General features: G+C 34.6%; 2 protein-coding genes across 2 annotated transcripts in view; one reads left to right on the forward strand and one right to left on the reverse strand.

Moving 5' to 3' along the window:
- Positions 1-295: 295 nt before the first annotated feature.
- Positions 296-27,865, reverse strand: LOC123654869. The gene is made up of 2 exons (XM_045590731.1): positions 26,506-27,865; positions 296-405 (listed from the first exon to the last, which is right to left on the reverse strand). The coding sequence occupies exons 1-2, from the start codon at positions 27,863-27,865 to the stop codon at positions 296-298; spliced, it is 1,470 nt and encodes a 489-aa protein (XP_045446687.1).
- The window catches only part of LOC123655381 (acetylcholinesterase-like), a 61,228-nt gene continuing 43,049 nt past the window's right edge, over positions 9,802-27,980 (forward strand). Inside the window, exon 1 of the mRNA XM_045591195.1 lies at positions 9,802-9,978. The gene's annotated coding sequence lies outside the window, so the exon portion shown is untranslated. The remainder of the gene's footprint in view (positions 9,979-27,980) is intronic.

The raw sequence follows: 27,980 nt of genomic DNA on the forward strand, positions 1-27,980 counted from the left end.
GTCCCTCAACGAGTCGGGGAGGTGGGCGAGGCGGCCAGAAGAGATCTGCCCCAGCTCCACAGCGGCAACAACCAGCGTCAACGGCGAGGTCTTCGTACCAGAGCACGAGCAGGAGTCGTGCCCCAACGCGGCGATAATCCAGGTACATGCAGGCCGAGTTCAAACTTTTTACAATTGTTGGTGTAATATTACATCAAATCGAATAATCTTGGATTAGACATGGTTACAAAATACCGTTAGATAAAGAAGTAACACAATTAAATGTTACTAAGCTTTCAGTATTAAATGATAAAGATTATTTTCTTATGAACAAATCGATATCTAAACTAATTGATTTAGGAGCAATTTCGCAATGCTCATTTAAAACCGGCCAGTTTTTATCTAAGACCTTTTTAGCTCCAAAACCTAATGGAGATAAAAGATTTATAGGTACTTAACCTAAAACCTCTTAATAAATTTATATCAAAAAGTCATTTTAAAATGGAAGACTATAGAACGGCGTTAAAATTAATTAAAAATAATTATTTGGCTACAATTGACCTTAAAGAAGCATATCTATTAGTGCCTATACATAGCTCACAAAATTGCGAAATATTTACGTTTTCAATTCCTTCATGATAATAGAAATATAGTAACATATGAATTCAACGCCATGCCATATGGTCTGTGTTCAGCTCCTCTTGTTTTTACAAAAATAATGAATGATTAAGATCCTAAGGTTTTAAATCAGTGTTATATTTAGATGATATTTTATGTATAGGCGAAAGCTATATAAATTATCAGAATAATGTAAAGGAAACACTAAAATTGTTATCTTGCCTAGGATTTATCATTAATTATGAAAAAAGTTCACTAAAACCTAAGCAAGTTTTGTAAATTCTTAGGTTTCATATATAATACTATTAATATGTCATTATCACTACCTATAGACAAACGCGATAATATTTATAAGTTAGTTAATAGATTTTATAAGCTACCTATGTGTACTATACGTGATTTTGCTAAACTAATAGGAGTTTTAATAGCTGCTTGTCCAGCCGTAAAATACGGATGGATGTACACAAAACTTTTAGAAAGACAAAAATATCTTTTTCTTTGCAAATATAAAAATTACGACGTAAAAGTTAAATTACCTAAGATAATTCAAAAAGATTTAAAATGGTGTATTTCTAATATTTATATCACATATAACAATATTCAAAGTAATCAAAATTATCTTTTAGAAATTTTTACCGATGTGTCAAGATCCGGTTGGGACCCATAGTGTAATAATATGCGTGCAAATGGCGGATGGACGAATAAAGTAAAAGAGAAACATATTAATTACCTTGAGTTACACATTCACATTATAATTGTAATATTCTTTTACGTATTGACAATACCACGGCTCTTAGCTATATCAATCGTATGGGGAGTACCTATACAACATCCTCATTTGAATGATTTAGCAAGAAACATTTGGCAATGGTGCGAGGCGCGTAATATATGGTTATATGCATCTTACATTAATACTCGCGATAATAAAGAAGCTGATTTTGAATCTAGAAAAACAAATCCTGATACAGAATGGGAATTGTCAGATAAAGCCTTTCAGAAAATTATTATAAAAATTTGGGTAACCGGAAATTGATTAATTCGCCTCTCGCACCAACGCCAAATGTAACATCTTCATGTCATGGAAACAGGATCCAGACGCATCCATAGCGGTAGATGCATTCAACAAAAACTGAAAAAAGTAAACTGGAGAAGTTATTCTTTTTACGCTTTCCCACCATTCTCAATGATAATGAAATGCTTACAAAATTTTTTAGATAATAAGGCAACTGGTATATTGGTTTTTCCTTATTGGTTATCGCAACCGTGGTTTCCTCTATTACAAAGTATGATAGTGTCTGAAGTTCTATATTTTAAAAAGGATAATAATCTTTTAATGTCTTGTTATAGCGAGATTCACCCATTACACCAGCAGCTTACCCTGGCTGCAGCGAAGCTCTCAGGTTAACCTTTTCCCGGCAAGGTATCCCTCCAGAATCCTTTGACTTAATGTTATGTTCATTAGCTGACAATACAAAAAAAAAAGCAATTTAACGTTTGTTATAAGCTCTGGTGGGAATATTGTTATGGTTTTAATGTATGTCCTTTAGACGGTTCCGTTAGTAAAGTTTTGTCCATTTTAACGTGTCAATTTAATAAAGGTGCTTCGTATGGCACAATTAATAGTCACCGATCCGCACTGTCTTTATTATTAGGTAGCAGTATCGGAAAAAATGAATACATAAAACGATTTTAAAAGGTGTGTATAGGCAAAAACCGATTAAAGCTAAATATTCTAATACATGGGACCCGCAAATTGTCTTGCAATGGATATCAAAGTTAGGTGCGAACACAGAATTATCAGTAGAATTACTTAACAAAAAACTTGTTACTCTACTTGCTCTTTGCACGGCACAAAGAGTACAAACATTATCATTAATAAAGTTGAATAACATCAACTTTTATTCGAATGGAATAAAAATAATGATTACCGACCACATTAAAACTTCTGCAGTAAATAGACCACAACCAGTTCTTTGGTTGCCGTACTTTAAAAGCAATCTATCTATTTGTCCAGCTACTGCTATTATAGTTTATATTTCTCGTACGAAAAGCTTAAGAAAAACTATTAATGCTGACAATTTAATTTTAACTAGTAAAAACCCGTATAATAAACCTGCTTCATCTCAAAGCATTAGTCGTTGGATAAAACAGGTGCTTTCTGCAAGTGGCATTGATATTTCTGTGATCGGGGCCCATAGTCTGCGACATAGCAACCTCAACAGCTAGAGCTGCAGGGGTTGATATAGAGTTGATTAGAAGGACAGCTGGCTGTACCTCTAATTCTACTATTTTTGCAAAGTTTTATCAGCTACCTATTATTAATAGTAATTCAAACTTTGCACAATCTGTATGCTTTAAAGATAAGAATAATTCATGATTATGATAATACAATTTTATAAATATTTTGTTATAAATATATACAAAATAGTAGTAAAATTAAACGATTGTGACTCTAATGCTATTATATATATTATAATGTTTATATCGAACCTTATTTCGAAATGAATGATTTGTTCTTGCAAAACTTTTATATCTCTAAATAACTACTCTGTTATTATATCTGAAGAATGAAGCGTTGTAATATAATATATGATCAAACGAACTTACCTTAAGTGAAGTTCGATCATTATTATATGAAACGCTTCATTCGAAGATATAATCACCCTCCCTCCCACAAACCTTTATCTATTAAAAGTTTTGCATAATCTCTGAAATAAATGAAGTAAAATGTGAATATTCGTAGAGAGGAAAGGTGTAAAGGTGGGGAATCAAAATAAGTTACCGCACAGTTTTATTTTACAAATACCTTCAAAATGAATATCTCTAAAAATAGCGAACGCTGCCTTGTAGGTTGGGGGTACTACTCTGTTATTATATCTTCGAATGAAGCGTTTCATATAATAATGATCGAACTTCACTTAAGGTAAGTTCGTTTGATCATATATAATACCTACTTTTAGAGGACGCTAATAAGGTGCTTTCTTAATCATGCTATCATAATTATTATATAGGTATCTTTTCAAACTTCTTTACTATCTTAAAGGTGCTTTTATTGCACTAATCATATTACCGATATGATTGTATCTTAATTTTGAATATCTAATATTCATATTAGGTACATGATAATATTTTAAATAATTAGGTACATGCTTGAATTGTAAAACATTTTACGAGTAGTGTCATATTTCGTAACAGTTCGTCATAATGAAAGTTATTATAATTTGAATGACAGTCTGACAATAAGAGAAGGATCAGTTATTTCACTAAAATGTTGTGTTAACATAAAAAAATAAGCAAAATTGAGAACTACCATTTTTTTAAGTCGATAAAGAAAAAATAGCTGTAATAACAGCGACATTAGATATCATTAGAAATCAATATTTTTATATTAGCCAGAAATAAGCATTTATGTTAAGATAATTTTCAGTAATCTACCAAACATTGGGCAATTCAAACAAATGAGTCTACTACAAACTAGATTGCCACTAATTTAGGACAACCAGATCCTCGCTATTTACTTATTCATTTTACGACGCCGTTACATCCATTTATGGAACGAAGTTTTTTGTTTACCACATTTATCTTCGCTAGTAAGAAAGTGCCCTATGAAGTCGAAAAAAGTTGAACTTAACTAAAAAGTTCTACTAAAATTAACTAAAAAGTTTTATTTTTGTAATGATAATTGATTCAATTTTAGTGCATTGTAAATAATTGACATTAAAAAAATAATATAATAAATAATAATAATATGTGACAAAACTTAAAAACTTGGCAAATGCGCATTACGCGCTTGACGAAGTCGTATGTGACCCATGCATCGAGTAACAATGACAAAAAAAAAAAACAAACGCTTTAATTTAAGTTTTATACTTGGAAATAAATTTGAAATTAAAACCAAAATCTTATAGTGATACTAGTCTGATAATAATTGAACATAATAAATAGGTTTTAAAATATTTATTCTAAGTACTTTAGAAATTTTTTGTTTTGTTTTGTGGCATTTCATTGGGTACCTACACTACCAGTAGGATCTGAACATTGGGTAAGTGCCAGTTTTTGGTAAATTACTTGATTTGACGGGTGCCGTAGAGTAGGTATATCCATTTTATGTATAATAAAAAATACTCGGTTGCTTAAGTCATTATCACGCTAATAATCCAATTTATTTAGCAAAAATTAGGATATGAGACCATTCTCGGTGAATGTGGCTTCGACGAGTGATCGGCATCCGTATCCTATTCAATTTTCCTAAACTTCCTTGTCTATACTCGTATGTGTATTTGTACGATATCCTTCTTTGCAAAATCAACCGTCCTGTAAATATTAAATGTTTATTGATGCTTGCGTTCAATCCCTTCTGTTACTTTCTATGTAAACAGATTAAGTGTAATGAAATTAAGCTGCTAATATGCCAATATTTGTCCTTATGTATGTTGTATTGTTTCAGCACAACAACTGTTGTTATAGTATATTTCTAGCAACATTGTCTATGTTGAAATAGGAAAAGGGGGTTTTTTTTATTTCTTACATTACTTTTTTATTGCAGAAGGTTTTTACCTTGACTTAACGACGACGTAAAATTGGAAAAATTGGTTGTGTAATTTTGGTACAATGGCCAATGCCTAATGGCCAAAGGAATTAATGAATATAAAAAGTTATATAATATCTTTACAACAATAATTGAGACCGAGCAGGGTTGAAATAGTTTTTACATTAAGACCCATAACTTTATAAATAAACGAAACCGACCGAGCCGTGGTCTGGGTGTTTGTGCAGTCCTTGTCGGTCTCCTTGTCTCGGAGAACAAGTTAAGCAGTCGGTCGCGATTGCTATAATAAATACCTGATATACCGATTGTTATAATAAATACCGTTACTCATAGTAGGGAACATATCCAACCTGCAGTGGAGCAGCGTGGTGGATTAAGCTCCAATCCTCCTTCTATATGGAGATAAAGTTCTATGTCCAGCAGTGGGATGGTACAGCCTGAATGCGATGCTATTTTTATAAAAAATAATTCTGTATGTGAATTTCTGTAGGAAACGTTTTAGTAGATTTTTTTTTTTCGTAAGATTTGAAGCTAATTAATATATGACAAGTAGTCTTCACAAACCTTTGAAGAAAATGTACATAAAAATTAAATAGAATGGTATACAGGACTTCAAAAGTAACAAGAAAATATACGTACATCCTATAAAATTTTGATAATGTCATGTTTCTTTCAACAATTTTTTTTTGTTTCCTTCAAGTTTCTTTTGATGTGTCAGTTTGAGCGAAATTCTTAAATTATTTCAAATTTCAAAAAATATATCAGCCAAGTGCGAGTCGGACTCGAGTACCGAGGGTTCCGTACAAACAAAATTATTTAATATTTATATTGTATGATATATCTAAAAATTTATACATTTCGCAATTTTTTCCTTTATTTGTGTTATAATACGTTGCTCCGAACCAAATTTCAAGATTCTGAGTACCCTCAGTGAGGTTTTGATTCCCTTGCGAGTGTCAAAAATTTGCAGCATAAACGGCTGTATTTTTTGATTGCGTTGGCTTATAAGTTTGATTCTTCCACAGTTCCAAGGGACAGTAGGCTTGAGTATTTGATATGAATTTCAGCTTGACACCTCCACGCATTCCTGAGAAAAAGGGTCTTGACAGACAGATTGACAATAAAGTAATCCTATAAGGATTCCGTGTTTTCCTTTTTACGTATAGAACCCTAAAAATTGTAATAAAATAAGTAAAATTATATTTAAAGAAAAATTATGATTTCATTTTGCATGCTACACAATGTTAGGCACGATTTTCAGTATCAATTCAGTACCTAGAGTAAGTCATAAGGCTATACCAAAAAGTAAAAACAGATCAGACTTTTTAGAGGTATCATCATCATCATCATCATCAGCTCAGCCTATTGCAGTCCACTGCTGGACATAGGCCTCCCCAAGTTCGCGCCAGATCCCGGTTTTCCTCAATCATATTTATTAGAAGTATAGGTACATAAAATAAGTATTCATATACAAAAGGGTATTAATGATTTTTAATATTAATTTCTATTTAAACGCAGCATAGTTCTTTTTACTCCGTGAAATATAATGAAAGAAATTAAACCCATACAACATCGGAGTGCCCTTATCAGATACGTCGGCTAACTGTTACGGTTTGGTTGTCTGTCATATTAACTATGAATTATTAAGGTTATTTAATGTGGAAATTTTAATTTATCTTAATAAACAGTGTATCAGAAACACAAACAATTTTTAAAATCCGACAAGCAACCTTTGTGGAAAGTCTTGTCAAACACAAAAAGCCAACAGCGAACGTATTGTTGATGGACGTCGGTTTTTGACGCTAGTGAAGGTTTTCTATGGATGTTTTTTAAGATAAGTTAAAATTAAATTATGAATCGTAATTTAAACTGTTCAAACTGTTAAATTATATATTTGTCAGATCGGCTTCCTGCGATGTCGTGATAAAAATTGTAACTTTTGTGATTATTGTTTGTTGCTACGTATCATATTATCATGTGATCTTTGCCCCTCAAGAAACAATTGCTGCTTAATTTTTTTCTACTCACACTTAAACTAGCACTTTATTTGATTATTTTAACAGAGCTTACAGTAGTTACCCACAGATAGGTAATCGGCAGGAGTATTATAAATAATATACGATAAATCGTGGTACAACCACACGCCATACTAGAGAACAAGGTATTAAGCACTTCTTACTAACTACTTTGTTATCACAATGAAACGAGTCTAAGAACAAAAGCTATAAAATAAAACGTAAAAATCATTAAAATTTACGTTCAAGACTAGACAAGGGAGTAACAAGTACATAATTTACTTTATCGTGAAAGATATATTTATTGCTCGTTTGCTGTAAACTAATACCTGTGTATGCATTTGTACATAGTTGGAAAGCGAACGTGATCTGTTTTAAACACTAAACAGAAAACGTCCCTAATATCTTTATATTCTCAAGTTAAAGCTAGTCAATATAAACGATACTACTTATATTCAATAATTTTACTGAATAAGTTTAAAATTATTTTAGTACAGTCGTACTCTTTTCTTATAACATACGGGTTCAGTGTATCCTATAGGATTATGAATTATTAAGATTTTTATTTCAATTCTTAATTGGTTTTCGCCAATATTCTATCACTCATATTTGTATCATACGAGCTTCATCGTGATTACCTTTGTCAAAATGATCGCGATCATTTCCCGAATAATAGTGAATGACCAAATTCAAAACTAATTTCACCTCTTATCTGCACATCTCTTTGACTGTTTGTCTGTTAAACTGTGTGATGTGTAATCGATACACGGTATGAGACTCACAAAGTCGAATTTGACCCATCAATATCATCTCATTCTGACAGCGCATTGATTATTCAGGTCTCTTTAATTTTAAAAGAGATAAATCACGAAACTTTAAAGTGTCATATACCTATGTATATTCCTCTTTAGGAGCATCTGTGTTAAAATCTGAGGGATGATTGTTTAAAACTATCGTCATCACAAAAAAAAACTATTTTGTAAGTATGAGTTTAATCCTTTAGTTTACATTGATAACAAAGGTTTTGGGTAAAGTGTAAAAAAAATATAGTTATGTGCATAATAATTATTAAGTCGTGTGTTATAGTTGTTATTGGTTTATATATAGGTAGATAGATATTTATCTATTTGCCTTTGTCAATCAATAGACAAAGATAATTACTATAACACCTTTAACGCGCAAATTTGAATTATATATATATATATATATATATATATATATATATATAATTGTTAGACATTTTTTGTTACAAAAAATATTTTCCAATAATTCATATATCAGAAAAACTAAACTTGACTGACTATGTTGCGGAAGTTGAAAGTAATATTTATTTTAATGTTAAGTTGTTTTTCAGCAGTTTATGCTGTTGAGATGACTCGAGATGAGTTTCCAATCGTAAAGGATTAAGCTCATTTTTTTCTTTTTAATTGCAGGGAATTACTAATTCAACTTGATGATTTTTCTTTACTTAACTCCATTTTTCCGAACTTTTGTTTCTGTGTGCATACAAGTGTAAATTAATAAATAAACAGGTCTTTGCCCAGCTGAGACGTTTAGCGTACAGATATACTCATCAGAAAGTTATTATACTTATATGTATTTCAAATTTTTTTTAAACCTTATTAATAAATTGCTTGGCTTTTTTTTTTTTTTTTTTTTTTTTTTTTTTTATGTCACTAGGTCGGCAAACAAGCGTACGGCTCACCTGATGGTAAGCGATTACCGTAGCTTATAGACGCCTGCAACACCAGAGGCATCGCAAGCGCGTTGCCGACCCAATCCCCAACCCCCCAGGAGCTCTGGTCACCTTACTCACCAACAGGAACACAACACTGCTTGAAAACAGTATTATTTTGCTGTGATCTTCTGTAAGGTCGAGGTACTACCCCAGTCGGGCTGCTCCAGATTTTGAGCAGGAAATTCCTGCTGTGCCCTACCTCAGTTGGCTTGGAATATATTGACAAATATAAATATCATTGACTTGTTACAATACCATTGCTGACTAAACTCAATAGTATAACCAAGTTTATTAAGAAAAGCCGCATTGTATTGTAAATAGAATAAAATTTCAGTTCGTTTAAAATTTATTAGTAACAGGTCACCGTATAGGGTGCCCCGGGCCCGACAGTCGGGAGGAGTGATCATCTAATACCTCGTGACGACAGCTTAAAGCTATTTCCCCAAACTAAAGTGTAAATTTATTAAAATAATATACATAGTTGTATTGTGTGATAACATATTTGATAACTAGATTACATGTAACGTATACGCACAGTAAATATTTTATACAACATATTATTGTATTATTATGTTATTTTATTTTTACTACTATTTTTTTTTTTTTTTGTAATTTTGCTTATCTTAGTCTACTAAATAAGTTTTAAAATACAAATAATCTGGAGATAAAATTATGTCTCGCCTTACTTTTACTGCTATATTATAGCCAGTATAGTAGTTACAAAACTGGTATCCAGTTTCGACCAAATATTTCATCATAAACGTCGCTTATCCGGAGAGATCCAGACAAATACATATATAATGAATTAGAGTACACGTATAACGTAATATTTAATTCAACCGGGGAATAATAAAACGTCTACATGGCAACCCTAGCAGCGAGCTCCGGCGACTTCAACGGTTAGTCTACTCAGGGACGTTGACAGATCAACGTCGTATTCCACAGACTATACCCCTCATACATGACATTGCATGCTAAACGCGAGTGAGTGTATGTGAACTTTATATTAACTGTGTGCAACCCTGTAGAAAAGACCTGGTAATCAGGAGCCCGCCACCTGTTGTATTCATCATACGTATGTATGTAATCTAATAAATTACAACTTCTAATTATGCACGTCGCGAACGTTTATCATGACTTATTACGGGTGCACTTATAGTTCAAGGCCTATTTGTTTTTATATCATTAATTATTTCTATACGTTAAGGTAAAATGTCTCGATTTTGTTACGGACGTAGTGCCTAATCATTAGTGTTCAGCGCTAGGCCTTACAAAGTTAGATTGAGTTACGAAAGTTCGTTAAATAAAAACTTTTATTTCATATTAATTTGCCTCGCGCTTTATTGAATGGTCGCAGATGATTATTGAATAGAGTTTATTTAATTATTTATATAAATAATATGAAGTGCCTGTGTACGAGAAGGATCAGATCTTAATCCATCACGCTGCTCCAATGGTTGGGTTAGGTTAGCGGATATATTCCTTACTATGAGTAACGATCGCTATCAGGTGTACATGATAACAAACAGGACCGACGGCTTAACTTGCTGTCCGAGTCACGGTGGGGAGGCCGGCTCACAAGGACTGCACAAACACCCAGACCACGGCAAACATATGTATAGCCAATACAAATGTTTGTCATTTGCGGGGATCGAACCCGCAACCGTCAGCGCAACAGTCACTAACCAGTGCTGTGGCCGTTACACCAACGCGGCGTCAATTATATAAATATTACGAAATACATAATATTATATAAATATTACGAAATATTTGTTTTAATTTGTTTGAAGTAACCAGTAACAACCGCACGAATTATCAACAAACAGAAATATACATATATTGTTTGGTAGCAGCAATTGATATATCCTGCACAGTCGGTTCGCTACGGGGCGGCGGAAGCGTCGGATTCATTCAAATAATTTAATTAAATCTCACGCTGAGCAGAGGGCCTGCCCAGTTTCACAGCTGCAAATCAAAATAGGGATGCACTCTACCAATTTAACCAGACTATTTTAAACTAAAATTTGTAAAAATTGTCCAAATAATAAAGACATATAAAACAAAAGTTTTCATATATGTTTTAAAAATATTTGTGTATGAAGAAATTGTTATTGATTTGTTAGACTTAGTTATAATTATTTTCTATATTATATCCGATTTCGATCCGGGTGTCTGTCCTTGTGGCTCTGCTCACCGTGCCTTGAAACTCTCCAAGGCACCGAGAACGACCGCTTAACGTGCTCACGATAAGTTGTCGTTCTCGGTTGTTTTCATACACACCTTATAGCGATAATTACGATCGTACTTATTTGTAGCAGGATATAGGAATATATCTGTCGACCCGCAGTAAAGTTGAGTGGTGGATTAAGTTTCGAGCCTTCTTTTACATGGAGAAAGAGGTCTGTGCCCAGCAGTGGGATTTTACAGGCTGAGATATTATGATGATAATGATCATCACCATCATCCAGTCCTTTACATCGGTCTTAATCTTTGTAATACGTCATTCACTTATTTGTTAATGAAATATTTATATAATACAAAACGAACAATAATATAACTAAGCTAAAGCTGGCTACAAAATTAGCCGATGTGTCAATGCGCTTCCTCTTAATTATTCATATCTCCGTGGAAATCGTTAAGACGATTAAAATTCAAATAAAAAAATATAAGCGTAATCATATTTTCTCTTCATTAATATTCTAAGCGCGTTTTCCTTTATAGACCGCTAATAATAACCTAAAAAAAAGGTTTTAATCTAAATAAACACGATCGAGTATAGTTGTTATAATTAATGTAATTTCATATCAATTCAATTTCTTGGGTTCTTCTTTATGTTTCAATCATCTGAATTAATTACTAATTAGTTTTTTCGAAGTTCGTAAATGCGTGAGGTAATTTTAAAGGAGCATTTTGATATCTAGGTCACTAACAAACTTTTCTTCTTAAAAAAAAGCGAACTTTAGCATACGGTAGTCCTCATAGGGATCCGCTAGCATATATAGGGGCCAACCATTGTTTGCTAGGTGAAGAGGAGATGCCTCAAGACTGTGAAACCCGAGCCGTCCTGTTAGCGAGTATAGCCTAGAACTCCTGTTGAGCAATTTTGAGTTTGTCCGATGTTAATTATGATGTTAAGATGTTCCGTGAAGTATAAGAAACCGGAGGGTCTGGTGTCGTGCGAATAAGGTACACTACACTAGAGAAGGACACTACTGTGTCTAATGTCGCGATGTGTACCAGTTGGACGGGTGATTTCAGGAAACTCCTCAAGGATTTTGTTATACTGAGACTCACCAGTCGAGATTTTGACAGAGGCTATATTACTACAACTAACGACTTTCACTGAGGATGAAAGTTGATCTTCTTCTCCTTTGATGGCTTTGATTAAACATTTAATCAGCTCGGTCTTAGTCTTTTACCTTTCTGAAAATTCATTGTCGATTTGGCAAACTACATAATAAAATTTGGTAGCGTCACTTGTAATTCCAGATATGGTGAACTGCCCTTGCGCGAATCAAAGCTCAGGTTTCACCGGCTAGAACAGGGAGAGTCTAGCGCCGACTTATATTTTGATATCAGATGACGACATGCGCACATTTCTATTATCGATAGATTATATATACAATATATATATGGATGGATGGATTATATGTATGGCATAGGACTCTTTCTCCTTGTGGGAGAGAGACGGAGCTATTATCCACCATGCTCGCTGCTCCACTGGGCTCCGTGGTTTGGCGGATAGTGGCTCAAGTGTGTAAATACTTATAATGGCGCAGCGTTAGGCTCCTTGCCCTTGATAAGTTGAAGAGGCTTTTGCCCAACATATTTAAACACACACACGGTGCGTTAAATGATGCTTACTTGTAGTAAATGTGATATCTCGTTGTTGTAGAGGAAGAAGATATAATTTTATTCTATTGATAGTTAGTTATACATGAATTCTTTGGATATTTGCGATCTTCTCACATATTTACTTTTAACCAGTGAACTTAAAACCAGTGAACTTTGAATATCTCTATTAAGTGAATTTTCTAAAAATATCGAAAGTGTATATTATCTGATACCTTTAATATTTATCATCTGAAAAATGACGATTTTAGCTCTACAAAGGATTATCGATTGAAGACATTTTGGGATAACAGCGTGGGTGTATCAAACTCATTTTGTTTCGTGAAATAAAGTTTGGTCCTTTCTATAAATAGAAATTATTTCAGGTCACTTGTTTTTCGCAGTGACTGCCATGCGACCTCTACAAAACAATTATAGATTCCCTATATTAGACTCAATTAAAATTCTCTTGGATGATTTTCAACAACTGACGTCAAAAATATTGACCGTAACATAAATGCAAAAATCGATCGAAACTTTTTAAAATGTTTATATGTTTGTTGTTTAATTTGTAATTAAATAAAGATTTCTAGAGGGGAGAAGCCTGAAATTATGAGAATTATTATTATTGTTAATGAGAATTCTGAAATACAGTTATCGTACTTGTTCAGATAACATGAGAAAATGAATTTGAAATACATTTCATTGAGTAATTGGTGTATAAAAATATCTTAAGAGCCAATTATTGGCCACAACTAAACACATGCTATAATTCTACACATACAACACTCAGGCTTTGCATTGTGGTCCTCAAATTGACGTGGTATGTGTAGTTCAATGGATATCTCTTAAAAACGTATACATTGTCCGGTACAAACCAAAGATCAAACATTGGTCTTTGGGAAAAATATTGCATATTATTTTTCTGAAACAATTTCAAAAAATGAATAATGAAAATAATCCCTACTGATATTATAAATTTGAATGTAAGTTTGTTTGTTACGCTTTCATGCGAAAACTAACTACTAAGTAGCATAGGATAATTTTTATTTTAAAAAAATGAATGCACGCGAAGCCGCGGGTAAAAGTTAGTTCTTAATACGAAACCTCTTTACTAGGTAAGTCACCGTCACGTAACAAACAGTCATAAACCATTGAATAAAATTAAATTAACTTAAAACTTAAAAGAAAGATATTTCCTGCTCAAAATATGGAGCAGACCAACTGGGTCAAAAGATCACAGCTAAATAATACTGGTTTGAAGCAGTTTTGTGTTCCTGTTGGCGAGTAACGTGACCAGAATTCCTAGGGAGAATTGGGGATAGGGTCAGCAATGCGCTTGCGATGCTTCTGGTGTCGCAGAAATCTATAAGCTACGGTATTAGCTTACAATCAGGTGAGCTGTACGCTTGTTTGCTGACCTAGTTATATAAATTAAAAAAAAATTAAAATAATTATTACCACGAAACATTTTCTTTAGGTTGTCCACCTTTGCCATAAACCTTTCTATTATTGTATGTTTTATATCTATTTTTGAGTGCAATAAAGTATATAATAATAGGTAAAGGTCACGCGTTACAAACAGTCTTTAAGAGTACGTTGAGGTTAATTTGGTGTCCTACAATCCTATAAATATATTTAATTATAGTGTTTATTATATTAACCTCATTTGAGGAGACTATTGTATTTCACAATATTGGATTATTTATTTGTCAATGGATGGAGGGATAAGAGATAAAATCTCTGTGTAGCATCACTTCCATTAAAATAAAAAGGGTATTATAATTGGATAAAACTCAACTTTCTTTGATATCGTTGAGATTTATATCAAAGATTATATTTATTATATTTAGTATTAATATAATAAAAGCAATATTAATACGATTATGATCGAAACACGATTGAAGACTATCTACAACACACATAGAGATTAGACTACCTTACTCACAGCACAGGGAAACAACACTACTTGGAAGCAGTATTATTTATCTGTGTCTTTTATAAGGTTGAGGTACTTCCTCAGTTATGCTGCGCCACTGATAATTTTCTGTGACCCAGCTTCAGCCTGTAATACCCCACTCCTGGGCATAGGCCTCTTTCCCCATGTATGAGAAGGATCAGAGCTTAATCCACCACGCTGCTCCAATACGGGTTCGCAGATATATTCCTTACTATGAGTAACGATCGCTATGAGGTAGACATGATAACAACCAGGACCGACGACTTCACGTGCTCTCCGGGGCATGGTGGGTCTCCCACAAGGACTGCACAAACACCCAGACTACGGCAAATACCTGTATGGCTAATACAATTGTTTGTCATGTGCGGGGATCGAACCCGCAACCGCCAGCGCAACAGGCACAATCCATGTCTGTGACCGCTGCGCCAACGGGGCGCCAAGGCTGCAAAGCGTTACTATTGATCTTATGGTGTATACAAATCTTTATTTAATTAATTAAATTTATTTATTAAACAATTAATTTTACACAACAGGATAACATGAGATATCAAATCCCGTAATCGTGAATTTCTAGTGTATTGGAAAAAAAAATACGTTACAATTATAATATTTAAAATTAATAATAAATAAACGCTTTTTTACACTTAGCTTTCGTCAGTGGGTAAATTAATTCAATAAATTGCGAGTATAAAAATTCTTGTTGAATAATTTAATATTAAGCTAATCGTTATTTCATAGAGCAAGTAAAACAATTCAATTCAAAATGTAACGTAAATACAACAAAACATTACTCATTGTTTCCCGTGTCAATAGTATGTAACAATTGCTGAACTGTTAAAAGCTGAATCATGTGATCAATGCATGTATAATTTTATACCATTAATTATTCAAAAGCCTTTTGCTTATACAGTAAAATACATATATTTTAAATAACTTTTTGTACGGCGCCGTGTTTTCTATTTCGTTTTCAGGTGTAATGTGGAGAAATGACACATTTTTTGTGGTTATGTACCCGGTATATTAATAAAAAGTTAATAGCCAATAGCGTGATAAGTACTCAATTATCGCAAATTGTTTCATCATTTTTTCATCATCATCATCATCATTACAGCCTTAACAGTCCACTGCTGGACATAGGCCTCAACAAGTTTACGCCAAAAATAACGTGAACTTATGTGTTTTGCCCATAGTCACCACGCTGGGCAGGCGGGTTGGTGACCGCAGTACTGGCTTTGTCGCACCGAAGACGCTGCTGCCCGTCTTCGGCCTGTGTATTTCAAAGCCAGCAGTTGGATGGTTATCCCGCCACCGGTCGGCTTTTTAAGTTCCAAGGTGGTAGCGGAACTGTCTTATCCCTTAGTCGCCTCTTACGACACCCACGGGAAGAGAGGGGGTGGCTATATTCTTTAGTACCGTAGCCACACAGTACATTTTAACAAATTGTTTAGCCCGTCTGTAACCATTGACAAATTAAAATGATCGTTACTCTTGTTAGAAAAATTGTAAGGGTATATATTAGGCCTTAAGGAAATTATTTAATTATTTGCATTGTTATACATTATGTAAAATTTAACATATTAAACTAGTCTAGGGTACTGATAAGTTGACTCTGGCAAATAAAACTATAATATTCTTTCAAACTGTCTTTACAGTATTTATTATGCAAAGGATTGAAATAATTCACTTAAGATAACATGAGAATGCGAAAATATTTTATTTTAAATCTTATGGATATATCCTGGACAAAGCCAGCCCTGTGGTCACCAAACCGCCTGCCAAGCGTGTTGACTATGGGCAACACACAAGAGTTCACGCATTTTTGGCGTGAACTTGTGGAGGCCTATGTCCAGCAGTGGACTGCAATAGGCTGGAATGATGATGATGATGATAATGGATATATACTTAACGTTATCACAGATGCTCGTTAAAAGCTTATAGAACTTACACTTGATTGAACTCATTTTTTTTACAAATGTAAAGTAAAAAACAGTAAAACACATTATTACTAATACATTTTTACTATTACAGTAAACTATATTATTACTATTACGGTAAAACTATTTAAACGTTAGAAGCGAAATATTTTATGGAGACACCGAGCCGTAAAGTTTTGACAAAATCTTTGATGACATAAAGCGTCCTATTTTCGACACTAAAAGAAATTTAACGGAGAAATAGTGTAGGTATTCTGCTCACGGACGCGGAGTAGCAAGTGTGTCTCTGACAGAGAATTAAGTATGATTTATGACTTTTATGAGCCCTCCGGCCTCAAGTGGCATTATTTGCGTGACTCTAATATGATAGAACACTTTTCTCTGCTGCATCTATAAAAGGAATCAGTGTATATTGAAGCATGGTTTTTGATGTACTGTAAAACTATTATTCTATTCGACAATAATGTTAATCAAAAATGTAAATAGGATTACGATACATTTAATACGTTTGTAAATATAATGAAACATTTGATGTTATGTTAAAATTTATGAATTCATAGATGCAGTTATAGAATGAAAATATGGAACCTCAATAAAACATCATATTAATAATTTATCACTGAAATAGTTAAAGCAAATATGATTTTTTAGCTAAACAAAATACTGACAGCTAAAGTTTATTTTGAAACCGACAAATGAATAATTAAGCTCTGATTCTTCTCCTACATGGGGTAAATTATTACTTGTAGATAATTATTAATTCGTAATCAAAATAATATTAATGATTATATTCTATGTGTAAATAAAGAACCCTTGTACTCCATATTCCCATTGTTTCAGCTGAAAACGACACTTACGTTTGATTTAATTGAGGTGTCGAATATTGGCGCCGTTTCACCGATTCAGTTTTATTCCGTAGTGAAAAGCCCTTGACTTTTTGATTGACGAAAGTTTTAATTGAGTTTTAAAATAATATGATGAAAATAGAGAAACATAAGATTTAAGTATTATTATTTTCGAACCATCTCTGGAGAGTAAAACAATAAATATATTTTTATATAATTGACGAGTGCTATAGGTAGAAGAAGGCATATATATTTATGTAGAGATTTTAGGAACTCGTATAAACATCTATATGAAGTGAATTTTTGTATGTTACATCCGCGTCATTGCTATATAAAGTTTTTTTTTGGTATCGCAGGGGAGTACATTTACGGGTCATATCCAGGACGCCCGGGTAGGTAGTCTTAGACCATGTGTCGGCTTCAGTACTTGGGGGTGCAATACCGACCAAACCCCTGCGGGAGCCTTCAGCCGCTTTAGTTTGAGGGTCCCGGCTCTGCACGCAACAGGATCCCTCCAGCGACTGGCTGGCCTCAGCGAAAAGGCCAGACTTCTCCTCCATGGGGACTGTCCGGTTCACCTCTAAACAATCCTGACGACGCTGTGTCTAACAGAATCAGCTTCCCATCCCAGCACGACACGGGCACATGGGCGTTACTGGAGGCGCATTAAGTAGCGCCTTCTACGCATCCCCGTTCGTCGGCTATACAAAGTTAATCTCTGTACGTCTATATCTAAATTACCTTTTAAACGGTATTTGAGGCATATATTTAATCTAATTAGCTCACTTACTGAGCGACTTTTAATAGCTGTGCCGCTACCATGTTAATTCGTCAATTAATCTACTCATGCTGGACTAAATGTCTGCTGAGTAAAAATGCGGGATGCGTAGCTCAAGAGTAAACTTTTCATTTGTTTTCATTTCATTAAAAATATAATCAAAAATAATTTGGAAAAGTTGGTACAATTACTTACTTCAAAAGCATAGTAGGGTCTTTCGTAAGCTAAGTTGATTTTCTTTTAACATGGTGGGTTTACTTAACTGACTAATACACTACTGACTACTGATTTATACAAAAATTAACAAAATGGATTGAACTGTCAAGTGACAAACCATAAAAAATGTGCTAAATAAACTACATCTATTTACATTTATTTTATAAAAACCTTTTTTGACAATGCGTAGAAAATATACTTCAACATATTTACTTATATATATGTACTGCTGGTTTAACGGTTAGTTTGAGGCTGATTTAATTTTAAAGTTCATAGGTTAACGAACTGTTCGTACATCAGTAGATTACTAGTAAAGGAATTGCTCTATATGGGGTACCTACTATAAATTGAAACAATACAGTTTTGTATTTTTACCAAATCAAAGAATTTTACATAAAAAGTGTGTCAGCTGAATGAAGCAATGATTAACGCGATAAAAAAAAATTCTATTAAATTAATCATAGTATAATTTTATTAATTGATATAATAAAAATCAAAACATAATTTGATGACTATTCATATAGGTACAGTAAATGATGGTATATTTATTATACCTACATACTTATGTTTTAAATAAACAGCTAAAAGTGTCAGTAAGCGTCAGCGTCAGTTGTTTCGCACTACGACCCCATGTTTTGCATGTTAGTATCGCGGGCCTTAAAGCGTTTCTTATATATAAATACATCAATGAGTGAGTGACATCAATATTCTCACTACCTACTTATAGAGAAAAATTCGTCCTTGCCAAATGTCTTTGTAAATATAATTTTTACTTGTTTCTTTTTTTAAAGTGCAATATATATATATATATATATATTATATTATATATAGAGTGATTAATAATAATTATAAGCTTATAAACTTATTCAAAATTATTAATATAAAATACATGTATACTAACTACATACATTCATACATACATACATACAAAAATACATATATTGAGAGTTTATCCATTATGAGAGGTTGATAAATTCTTAATGACTAAACTGACTAAAAATATTAAACGTACTATGAAAACCAGGTCTTATAACTATAATTTATTTATATTATAACAACTAGGCGAAGCGGTTCAAAATGTAATAACGTATCATTAGTAGGACAGAGTAACTACGTTACTTGTTTGACAAAGTGAAAAGCCTAAAAAAAGTAAAAAGTAAAATGTAAAAGATACGATATAAATAAGGTTAGTAAGGATACGCCATTTCCCATTTCACTGTGCAGTCAAGAAGAAAAAGCTGGTACATTTCCCTTATAATCGTAAAATGCCAAATGCGAGTAAAGTTATTAGGACCTCTCTGTTTTGTGTAAAGACTACATATTTTCTATCAATATAGCTTTTTTTTTAAAAAGGGACTATGCAGTTGTTTTAGACATAAAAGTGCTTCTAAACTCCTTTAATATAACTCTCATGACTATAATTCAAATTACAAAAAAATACAAACTGTTTTTGGTTCGTGGAGTTTTAAGGTCAATTTGTTTAAAAATTAGTACAATTAGCTGAGTAAGTGGCTCCAAATCTGATAGTTCTCAGTAAAAAGTTATGCCACACTCTTAATTTTGAAACCGGATTTGAAATTAAATTAATTAACGTCTCATACTCAACAGCTTCCACTAGGTTTTATTTGTATGTTAGGGATCCAGAACGTCCAGACCACGATAAATATTTATATGGCCAATTTAAATTTTGGTCTAATAATACTTCTTGTAAAAAATAAAATGTTATTGAATTACCAAAAACAGAAATTGAAATTGAATAATTTAGAAACACGCCATTAGGATACCATCATGTTTGGGACAAGAAAAAACCGGCTACCCGGTAAAGACTACTATAATTATGCAAAACAAATACTATTTAGCCGACTTCAAAAAAGGAGGAGGTTACTCAAATCGACCGTATATATATATATATATATATATATATATATATATATATATATATATATATATATTTATGTATGTTCGGGGATAACTTCGTTTATGAACCGATTTAGATAATTCTTTTTTTGTTGGAAAGGTTATATCTCAAGTGTGGTACCATGATAAGGAAACTAGGATCTGATGATGGAATCCCAGAGACGTCGAGGGAAACCCTCTAAAACCGTAATGACGACTAGTACGTTAGTGTTACTTTTTTCATCATTTACGTTGTATTACTTGTCGATGTAATTGAAGTCGGTTTTTTTTTCGTTTGCGAACAAACAAATATTTATATTAATGGGGCAGTCTTATCGAGATTAATGATCTACTTTATAAAACAAGGTCACCATTACGCTGTACTATCACAGTGGCTGGCCAGTGGACGCAGTTCCCAGCGACCTCCGATCCTAGCCCTGACCCTGGCTATAGTAATATAGATTTGTGTATTAATTGGTGGGTAACTTAAACACGGACGTTAATTTCCCTGCCATAGGAACAGACGGCCTTGTGCATTTATTTATAATAAATCGCAGCGGTAAAGTATACAGTCGTCTAAAAGCTTTGAGGTCTCGTAAAATTCCGCTTGATAACATTGTCACATTTTGTTATTTACTCACCCTGTTGCCAATTTGCATACTGTGTAGAGTATTTATTTAGGATACCATATATATATATTGCCGTATGGTGTCCGGCGTTAGAATTTAGCACCACTCCCATTCTTTCAGCTAGACCAGCTATATATACCACCAGTTAGTGTTACCAGAGTTACCAGTGTTATATAATCATGGATCTTCACTGAATATTATCTACGGTCCTAGATGTTCTAGGACGACATAGTTCAAAACGATGGGTTTCATTTTCCATGCCAACGGCAGTACCGTCCAAGTTATAATAATTCGAAAGGTTTTTGATTACATTAAAGTTATACCGTTTATTTTTTAAATGCTATTTTTGTTTCTATTTTTTATTTATTACTATATTATTTTGCTGGTCGACCGTAACAAATAACTTTATAAATCAAATCAAATACAACTTTATTCAAATTGACTTCGAAAGCACCTTTGAATCGTCATTTTACAAATTACAATTATATTTACTTACAACTGTGAGATTGAGGTCCTTCCCCAGATGGACTGTCAAAGGTTTTGAGCAGAATGCAAATGTTATAAAATTAGCAATTGATGAAATGAAAAAACTAATAATGATGACATTAGTATGTCCCGTTATTTGTTGTCGTGCGGCATTTCGTGTATCGGAATTAGACCATACATTACCTTAGCGTGACTGAGCGTCACCACTCACTTCGATCCACACTGTTTCCACTTACACAAGTCAAGGATCAAACATAACAAGGTCAGCTATACTTATTTATTTTATAAATTTATTTATTTAACATTGTATACCAAACTACAGACATATACAAAAAATACCAAAAAAGATCTGCAAACGCGATTTTATCGATAAAAGAGCGGTTTCTGTATTAAATGGAATTTGTAAAAAATGGAATTTAGCAAGTAACAAAATTAAATGTGGTATTCATTTTTAAATTTTAGTTTTGGTTTAAAAAAAATTCAATTGAATTGAGCACCTCCTCTTTTTTTGAAGTCGATTAAGATATGAAAATGTCGTAGGTAGTGTGTTTTTTTAAATTACTTGTTTGTTATTTAGCTTTTGTATATTGACGTTTTTTTTCCATCTTTCTAAAAGTAGTATAATATTTTTCTAAGTGTAATTGATAAAGATACTAGAGGATACGAACTATCGATCAAAATTATTTCAGTGAGACTGCTAATAGGTTGTTAAACTGAAATATGTAAATTACTAGGACATTCTTAACGATCGAACAAAACTACCTGAACTTTTCATATTATTTTATTTCAGTTCTATTTTATTAGTTATTTGAAGTAGGTACAATAACTACACGCTCAATCTTAATATACTTTTTATAAGTCTTAGCTGAATTTGAAGGCTACTTTATATTTTTCTTTTGTTGCGTGATTCGACAGTCGCAATTTTATAAGCGTCTTAAATTATAAAGAATGTAGATTACAATCATTTTAAAGGGTATTAAAGCTTATTTTTTTTTCGTCTTTTGTTTTGTACTGTTGATAAAATGAGGCTAATGAAATAGTAATTATATTTATGAGAGATTTGATTGCTTATCTTTATTACGGTATATAGAATTTATTGCAAACATGGTTAAATGTAATCAACAGAATGCTTTCTTTGCTATAATATAAATTAGTCATGATAACCTAATTTTAGAATTAATATGAAATTACCAAAATGTCACAGGTTTATTATACTATAACCTCTGTTTCTCGCATCATATTTGTTATGATATTATACTTACGGTTTCCTTTGAGATGATTTCGTTTATCTGATGAGTTCTTTTTACTCATAATGGCAACATGTGGGTGCCTGTAAGACTAAATGCCCTTTTAGGGACATACACATTATGTACATTATTTATTTATTTTGTTAAAATATCGTGTTCAATAAAGTATTAAGAAAAGGCAAGCTTGAAGCTACCGTATATTTTACTAGCCAACTTTATTATGTGCGGAAAAATACGTCTGTGGGTGTAGTGTCCTAAAGTAAGGTAGTGCGCATAATAAACTGATATGTAACATATCTCATCTAAGTCTTATGTAGGCTAAGTACCTTTTATCTTATTTTGCTTTTTATTCTCGAAAAAAGGAAAAATTATAAAGGTGGAATACTTATATAATACTTATTTTTTCTTATGTTATACGATTGCATATTTGCGTATATTTAAAAGGCTAAATCGTATTACTTTACATTTTATTTTAATTTGAGTTAAATGATTATTTAATTACAATTTTAGTAAAATGAAACTGAAAATTAAACACATATTACTATTAATTTATTTCAATCATACAAGTGTCTATATACGCTTACGCTTCAGCCTGTAATATCCCACTACTGGGCATAGGCTTCTTTCCCCATGTAGGAGAAGGATCAGACCTTAATCCACCACGCTGCTCTAATGCGGGTAAGTGGATATATTTCCTACTATGAGTAACGATCGCTAGGTGTACATGATAACAACCGGGACCGACGGCTTAACCGACGCCGCGTTGGCGCATTGGTCACAGTCATGGATTGTACCTCTTGCGCTGGCGGTTGCGGGTTCGATCCCCGCACATGACAAACATTTGTATTGGCCATACAGGTGTTTGCCGTGGTGTGGGTGTTTGTGCAGTCCTTGTGGGTATCCCCACCGTGCCTCGGAGAGTGCTATATCTTTTATAGTAATCTCTGAAACTTAGAGATATTATGATAACACATTAAAATGTATGTATATTAAAAGCACCATAGACATCATCATCCTGTAAGGCATAATTTAAATTATTGTTTTATTGGAGAACGCGAAAAATTTCTCAGGTAATTTCCATAATCAATATTACGCGGACGAATTGTTCTAATTTCCCTTCCGAATGTCGGATATTTTTGATGTCTGAATATATACTTTCATTTACATAATTTACAACGTGCCGCCTCTAATAATGAGAATGCTAACTTTTTTATTGCAAAGGATGTCATAAAACGTTTAGTAAAACGTTTAATAACTCTCCAATTAAAACATAAATGTATAACTAATATGAACTAAATACAAATTATAATTTGTTTTGATTATGTAAATTATATTTTAATCAGGAATTTTTGTATATATAAGTACATATGTATCACTTTTTTATAATATATATGTCTAACCTAGAAAGTCTGATGATAATATAAAGATTTAAGATCTGATTTTTAAATATTTAAAAAAATATTATTGTTTACTATTGTTGACCACTGTTGTATTTTCAAAAAAATATAAAAGTAGTTAATTTTAAAACTTTTTGTTATGAAATGTAAAAAGTAATTGAGATACTGACTTAGATGCAATACGATTAATTTTTATATGACAATAATGGCGTTGTGTTTTTATCAGAATTTCAGAGTAAAGCACAAAGTTCAAGCAAATAACGCTTAAGAGCCATTTCACAATTTTACGCTCTGCAACTTTAGGTAAATTTGGTCGCATCGGGCGAGTCGTACGAGCCGCGCGATCTTTGGCTAGTAAGTATAGTGTGACAACCAAAAGACCATCTTGATCATTTTCTGATGTATAATAAAAATTATAACTATGGTATAAAATGTTTTTTACATAATTAATTTGTTAAAAATTTCAAGTATGTTATATAACAACAGTCAATAAATTTAAAATAAAAATAAAAAATCAATTTTATGAAACAATTTTTTTTAAATTGATTTAGTTTTTTCAGTTTACGAATGAATCTTGAAGCATTTTATGACATCGACACCGACAAACATATTAATTAACAAATAACAAGACAAACAGATTGAAATGCCTATTTGTATTGATAATGTGAGAAAAGAAAATTAAATCATACATTTGTTTACAGAAATTATCATTATATTATTTTACAGTCATTTTCGTAATATGTTTTTTTTTTTTATACAATGATAGGCTTGCGTTTGACCACTATTTCACCTGATGATAAGTGAAAATGCGGTCTAAGATGGAGCACGCTTACCTAGAAGTAACCTATTCACTCGCGACTTAAAGATCCCCAGGTTATAATTTTCCGGAAACACAGACGCTGGTAGAGAGTTCCATTCTTTGGCTGTACGGATCAAGAATGTATTAGCGAATCGCTTAGTGCGTATAAGGGGAATGTCAACCATATAAGGGTGGCGTAACGCAGAGCGTCTGGTTGTACGATGATGGAAGGGGGTAGGGGGAATCAGGTTATGGAGTTCCTGCGCACACTCTTCGAAGTGTATCCGATAAAATACCGACAGGCCGGCCACTCTCCGTCGATGATGCAAGCTTTGCAGCTTTGCAGCGACCAGTGCATCATCACCGATGAGCCTCCTGGCTCGTCTCTCAATCGACTCGAGAAGCTCCAGCTGGTACTTGGCTGAGCCATCCCAAAGATGAGAGCAGTACTCCATGCATGATCGAACTTGCGCTTGATATAAATTTAGAAGCTGTTCCGGAGTGAAGTACTGTCTCACCTTCGAGAGGACGCCTAGTTTTCTGGCAGCTGTTTGAGCCTTTGTCTCTATGTATGAGCCGAAATTGAGGGTGGATGATAAAGTAACGCCAAGAAGCTCCAGGCGGCCGGTTATGGGCACGGGTACACCTCGGAAAGAGGGAGTCAGATGGAAAGGACTCCGCATTGCCGAAAAAAGACACGCCTGGGTCTTAGAGGCGTTGAACTTGACCAGGTTTGCGTCACTCCAATCGGAGATAGCTTTAAGGGACAAGTTCAGACGCTGAATCATAGCTTCCCTCAGCGATTGGATCTCAGACCCACTCGCTCGTGCGTTGGACACGTAACGCTCGACAACGGTGCTGTCACCTGCATACCCAAAGGTTCCGGGTTTGAGCAGGTCGTTGATATGCAGCAAGAATAGCGTTGCCGAGAGTACAGACCCCTGAGGAACCCCGGCATTGATGGCCAAACGATCGGAATCGCAACCGTCTATGACTACGCGGATCGATCGATCCCTCAGGAAGTCAGATATCCAAACACAGAGAGAAGCGGGTAGGCCGTATGAAGGAAGTTTGCTAATAAGGCCGTCATGCCAGACCCTGTCAAATGCCTTCGAAATATCGAGCGAGACCGCAATGGCTTCCCCGTGTTTCTCGATAGCCTCACTCCAAATGTGAGTGGCATACGCCAGAAGATCACCCGTGGACCGATTACGGCGAAAACCAAACTGTCGGTCGCTAAGGAGATCGTTCTTCTCAAGGTGTGCCAGGAGCCGGTTATTCAGTATACGCTCCATACTCTTACAGAGTATGGACGTTATGGAAATAGGTCTGTAATTGACAGGGTCAGCTCGACTGCCCTTTTTGGGCACAGGCTGCACGTTAGCTTGCTTCCAGGCTTTCGGCACTTGTCCTGTCGCTAGAGAGAGACGAAACAGACGTGTCAGGATTGGAGACAACTCAGGCGCACAAGTTTTAAGTACTATGGCAGGTATTCCGTCAGGACCACTAGCTTTATTTACGTCCAGATTGCGCAAGGTTTTAAGGACCTCTTTTTGACGGATTCGGACTTCAGACATAGACGTCTCGCATCGAATCGAAGAAGTTGGAGGTGTGGCGCTTCCTAAGTCAAGACGCGAGGATTCCGCAAAGAGATTTGCAAACAAGTTTGCCTTCTCCTCAGCGGTGTGGGCTAGTGATCCATCGGGTTTTATCAGTGGAGGTAGTGAGGGGCGACAGAAGTTCGATTCGACCGATTTAGCCAGGGACCAAAAGGCTTTACTACCAGGTGGGTATGACGCAAGTCTAGTCCCAATTCTGCCAATGTGGTCAAATCGAGCCTTCCGCAGAGCCTTCTTGCAGGACTTAGCGGCTCTGTTATAGGCTTTCTTCCTCTGACCCACGTCTGTTGTCTTGCGGTTACGAGCGTCGACCCAGGCCAAGTAAGCAGTGTTCTTTTCTGCTTCAGCACGAGAACAGTCAGAATTAAACCAGGGTCGAGCTGCCACGGATGCTGATGCGTCAGTGAATGGTATGTAATACTCCATTCCCTGACGCAGAACATCAGCCACAGCATTCGCACAAGATGAGGGATCATCGGAGGAGAAGCAAATCTGTCGCCATGGGTACGATGCAAAGAAAGAACGCATCTCCTCCCAGTTTGCTGACTTGTATCGCCATATTCTACGGGTGCCTTTGGAGCAGGGTAAGGGCGGTGAATGGACGGATATGGACTTCACCAGACAGTGGTCGGAGCTGCCTAAAGGCGATGAGACCGAAACCGAATAGCGGTCAGGATCTGTTGTCAGGAAAAGGTCCAAACAGTTGGCAGTATGCGAGTCAACATCGGGTACCCTGGTTGCTTCCCGGACCAGCTGGGTGAGATTGAGCGCTAAAGCGAGATTGCGAATCTCTCTACCAGCGTGGTCAGTGTGCTGGTATGGGAATTGCCACTCTTGGTGGTGGGCGTTAAAGTCCCCCAGCATTACCAATTGAGCAGTAGGATACCGGTGCTGAGCCGCATCAGCCGCCTCACTAAGGTGTTGAATAAGCCTGGTTGTCTCCAGATCTCCGCTGTGCGAACGGTAAACACAGACATAAAGAATTTTCTCCACTCCTGTGTCCACTAAAACCCATAAGTTAGAGAAGCTAGGATCTTCAAGATTACGAAGACGCCGGCAGCATATGTCGTCGCGGGCATATAAGCAAACACCCGCATGTGGTTTAAAATTATGCTCCAAGGTATAACCCGGGTAACACAAGTATGCTGTGTCAGACGGGCTGCCGATCTGCGTCTCCGAGAGGAACAGTAGGGCCGGTTTCTCAGTCTCAAGATGGTGGTGGACTGCAACGAGATTGGAGTGCAAACCTCGAATGTTAGAGAGGTGCACTGAGAGTGAGAGGGAGTGCAACCGCTGTGCTGTCTTGTTTTTACTGTTACTCCTATTCATAATGGCGAGTGAAGGAAGGTGAGAAGAAGGCAGTGAAACGAGGCTCCACACTACTAACCCTCAGACTTTCACCGAATCACTGCGATGGAAAAGGCGATTGGACTGGAGACTGCGG

Source organism: Melitaea cinxia, chromosome 7 (genome assembly GCF_905220565.1).
Source record: "Melitaea cinxia chromosome 7, ilMelCinx1.1, whole genome shotgun sequence".
NCBI classification, from domain to species: domain Eukaryota; kingdom Metazoa; phylum Arthropoda; class Insecta; order Lepidoptera; family Nymphalidae; genus Melitaea; species Melitaea cinxia.

Coding starts and splice junctions, on each gene's coding strand:
- LOC123654869 (XM_045590731.1), bottom strand. CDS start 27,865: ATGAATAGGAGTAACAGTAAAAACAAGACAGCACAGCGGTTGCACTCC. Junction 406..26,505: donor TCCAACTTCTTCGATTCGAT/GCGAGACGTCTA, acceptor TATCTCCATTAG/GTTTTGGAGCTAAAAAGGTC.